Source organism: Astyanax mexicanus, chromosome 8, assembly GCF_023375975.1.
Source record: "Astyanax mexicanus isolate ESR-SI-001 chromosome 8, AstMex3_surface, whole genome shotgun sequence".
In the NCBI taxonomy this organism is placed as follows: domain Eukaryota; kingdom Metazoa; phylum Chordata; class Actinopteri; order Characiformes; family Acestrorhamphidae; genus Astyanax; species Astyanax mexicanus.
The window spans coordinates 35,358,382-35,362,896 of NC_064415.1; the positions used below are offsets into that span (position 1 = coordinate 35,358,382).

The 4,515-nt window shown below is 39.2% G+C and overlaps 1 protein-coding gene across 1 annotated transcript; it reads left to right on the top strand.

Moving 5' to 3' along the window:
- Positions 1-2,080: 2,080 nt before the first annotated feature.
- Positions 2,081-4,160, top strand: sox32 (SRY-box transcription factor 32). The gene is made up of 2 exons (XM_015608622.3): positions 2,081-2,429; positions 3,138-4,160. Exons 1-2 carry the CDS (start codon positions 2,207-2,209, stop codon positions 3,740-3,742), a joined length of 828 nt encoding a protein of 275 aa, XP_015464108.1. The 5' UTR covers positions 2,081-2,206; the 3' UTR covers positions 3,743-4,160.
- Positions 4,161-4,515: the final 355 nt, after the last annotated feature.

The following is a 4,515-nucleotide window of genomic DNA, read 5'->3' on the forward strand; positions in this document are numbered from 1 at the left end:
TTTATTATGTGACCTTGATTTCCAACCACTATTAACATCCATCTATCAAAGGTGTTGACCTCGACATTAGGTTATCTGTTGCACATTATAGTCACGTTTTTTCTAAATCATGCCAGATGTTCGCGGAAGTTTTGATGATGCTAATGATGAGAAAAAATGGTTTTATAGGCTGACGTTAGTCTAGAGTTCATAATGATTCTGCACCCCTTAGCTGCAGTGACCTACAACTAAATGTAGACTTCCTACACAGATAGGAATACAAACTTGTGTGTATGTGTGAGTGAACAATGACGTGTTATTGCTAGTGCCTCTATACCTATAGCACTGAGGCTAAAATGAACGCAATGATAGTAACAAACACACACAAAACCTCTAAACTGTAAAATGGCTCTTTAGTTCGGCTTTAAATGGGTTAGGCAAACAAGAAGGTTCACTGCTTTTATCCGATTCTAATAATTACTCTGAATAAAACAACACACAGAAGAACACGTGGGTTAGGTGACATGGACAGAAAGACATTCAAAAAGCTGTATCACAAAACAGTAATCCTGTTTAAAAGTGCTGAGTCAGTTTAAACTGAAAAACAAAAATGTGTTTAGTGCGGTAAACATTCTGTTGACTGATTTTTTTCAACTGTAATAAATGCTCTAAATTAAACAATATACAGCAAAACACAAGCTCGACCCTTAAAAGACCCCCTGCCCCGTTCCACTTTTTACAGGGTGTTCTGACTCGAGAACAGAGGACTGAGGAGAACAAAACCGCCAATGCTGATCTGCATGTTCAAGATGTGGGCAGAGCTCTGCTTCCTTCCTCACCGAAACACACACTTCCACACCGACGTCTTATCGTGGCCAACCTGAGCCTTAACAAAATAACCCTCACACACACCCTGTGCTCAAACACATCTGTCTATACATGTGTTTATAAGGGACTTCACACCGGGGGCAAATTTCATATACAGCAGACTTTCTAAGCTTCTGAAAATTAGGACTAGACAAGCACCGAGTTATGCTTGCGTTATTATTTGGCTGATACCAAAAAAGAAAGACGCAAAAAAAATAATGAAACTGAAAATTTCATGAACGTTTACTGTACTTCACTGTAAACACAAATGATGACAAGCAGTTAAGATGGGTTATTCAACTAAAATAAATAAATTATATATTGAATGCCTGCTTTAAAATACTTGTTTGAGTTTAATAAACCAACTACCATAATAATTTAGCGAGACATCCAGACTATGTTTGGTTAAAAAAAAACACAAAAAACAACACGCAGTCCCAGAACTTTAACTTTAGGCGATAAAGAAATCTAAAATAAAGGAAAGTCAATGTAAAATATTTTTATTTTTAACTGCTATATTAAAATGCTATGTCAAAAAGTGAAAATAGAAAAATGCAGATACAATATTTATATTTCACGAATCAAAAGATATATGACATCTACCTTACAATGTAAACACGCGAATGTGTTTATAAACAGTTGAGCTCATTTCATTCGATTTATTCGACTTACCTGACATAATTTTGTAGATATTTTGTTGTTTAATGACGGTCCATCTACTACTTATTTTAAGTTAAAATTATGAAACAATTAACAGAATGCGGTTTTAATATATTATTTAATAATTTATTGCATTCATTTTCTAAACATTGTGTAAATGTGAACAGATTCAATAAATAAAAAAATACATGCATTTTTTTGTTGTTTTTACGTCACTACCTGTAAAAAACATGCAGATGAAGTAATGGACTAGACATTTGATCTCTAACAAACTCCACGGCTTCTATTTTTCCGTTTGGACATTTATTTTTATAAATTCATTCATATAGTAGTGTTTGATATCGGGGATATACTTGCATGGTTCCTCTTTTAATGTAATTAAAAAAAAAAAACATAAATAGATATGGCTGCAGGTATGTTAATTTATTATTTATTAATACATGTTAGTGAACATATCAACCATGTTTAGTTTCAGTCTTATGAAGCAGTCTTTCTCTATCGACTTTGACATTGAGGGAGTGGGCTGTTTCTTGCATTTGAACTCTGGGGTTTGTTGTTATCTCTCTGGTCTGTCAGAGCTGTGGGTACTCACACCTTTAATCCACTCCTCCGCGCTCTCATTGGTCCGCGCGCTGCTTAAAGTCTTCTGGGATGGCCGCAGACCTTCAGAGCCTCACCTTCCCTCGGTGTGACAGAGACCATGAAGTTGTCCAGTGTTGAGGTGATGCAGCTGGAGCAGCCAGAGCCGTTTCCCCAGAGCCCACAGTCCGGGGAGTCCGAGCTCAGCTGCTCGAGCCCTGACGGCAAAGCCCCCCGAGTGAGGAGACCCCTGAACGCCTTCATCATCTGGACCAAGGAGGAACGCAGGAGGCTGGCCCAACTCAACCCTGAGCTGGAGAACACTGACCTCAGCAAGATACTTGGTAAGCACACACCTGTCAGAGCTAATGCTTGATATAGCATGAAGTAAACACTGTTTCTCATGGTCTTCCAAACAGTTACAATGAAAGGCTTTCTTGATCAGGGCCCAGTTTTCTGATAGATTATTCTTTTTCTATTCAACTTCCCTGGTGAAGAAAGAGTGTTCAGAGTGTTCAATGCTAGCTCAACCACTTAGGAATCATCTTTGTGGCAAGATGCTTTGGAAAAACAGAGCCAATGTACTATATCTGCCCATTTAGTCTACAGCTGTTTGGCCTCACACATTTATGCTGAAGTTCATTCAGATTGTACTCTGATTGAACCAACATACAGGGAAGCCAATTACAACAGAGAAAAGAGTGTATTTACATTTAAGGGGGTAGAAATGTGTCCCCATTGTAATCAAAAAAAGTAGGACACAGGATATGATATCAGAACTTCATTGTCCAATAAATATAGCTAATGTAGTAAAGTATTTTCTGCTGCTAATACATGGATTGCAATAGATTCTAGTAACTTCTAGTAACTCAAATATTGCACATGGCCTTTAACTTGGCTTAATCCTTTGCATACACATGTACTGATCAGTGGCTGTAACATCTACTCTAATCATTTGCTGATCAATAAAAAAAGAAGCATTGTTTGCAAATCCAGCCTATTCATTTATTCATGTTTTCTCACTCTTTTGCTCTTCTTCATTTTCTCTGCAGGTAAGACCTGGAAGGCCATGTCCCTGGCTGAGAAGCGACCATACATGCAAGAGGCAGAGAGGCTGAGGGTCCAGCACACCATTGATCACCCCAACTACAAGTACCGTCCTCGCAGACGCAAGAGCAACAGACGCAGTACCAAAACCCCACCAAGTGACTCCAGCACCTCCCCTAACCTCCAACTCAACTACATGCTCCACAACCAGGCCTTCTATTACCCATACACACCCTCAAACACCATCTCTGACTCTTACCCACACCCGCACAGTCTGGCTTTCCCCAGTCATCCCACAGCAGCTCCAAGTGGAGCAACGTTTCCCAACGGTGGACTATCTTTCTCAGACGGAACAGCCTTCTTGAACTCCTCTTTGGCGTATCCCCAGCAGGCCATGTACTCAGCAGAGCCTCCACTGTACTACAGTTCCCAGCATGCAGAGCAGCACAGAGCAGACCACTGGGACTGGCGAGGGACCGAAGTGTGTGGGTGTGCTCTGTGTTCAGGCGGCCCATCGCTGGAGTTCTATCTAGAGCAGGTTCGAGTGGACATGCTGGACCAACTGGACCGAAGTGAATTTGACCGTTACCTCAATCCAGTACCACTTTAAGACCAACACTGACTATAAATCTTACAAAATGAACTGAATTTTAGATGTACCCTGACTGGGAACCCTCAACCACTCAACCCAACCGATTTTGCACAGTTCAAAGCACCAGAGTGGTGCAAGGCCTGTGTGCTGCTAAACAGTTTTCTATTGCTGCCTAACATTTTTTTACATGTTAATGTGAATATTTGTACATAAATATTTGTATTTATTTATAAAAATGAATCCAGAATAAGCTGTAAAACAGGTCTGTCAATGGAGAATCTTTTGTACGGTTTAACATTTATAGGTCTTTGTTTAACTGATGACAATGGCAAGATCTGTGCAGTTCGTTGTACATTGAAATCATTGTATTTATGACTTGTTTGCTTGGAAAAAAGTCCACATTAAGCTGCTATAAATAAAAAATGTTTAAATATAATCCTGTGCTTTTCGCCTCTGAATCACTGTGAATAATGACCGAACGGTTTAGTCTACTTCCTTACCTTCCAGAAACACCTCAAGGTTCACACGAGGTCAGAAGACAGAGGTCCTGCTATTCTTTCATTGTTTTTTTTTTGACTTACGCCTATTTGTTTGCACGGTTGATCAAATCAGGGCCATGATGACATCAAAAGTCTTGGGGCACCTAGGTTTTCACAAATGAATTTTCTGTAACATTAAGCATTAAGTAACATATTAAACAACAATGGGGTTTGTTGTTTTTTTCAGTCGGATATTACAAAAAAAATATTAAAGTTAGCATTTGTGAAAATAACAAAAGTGACTAAAAACGA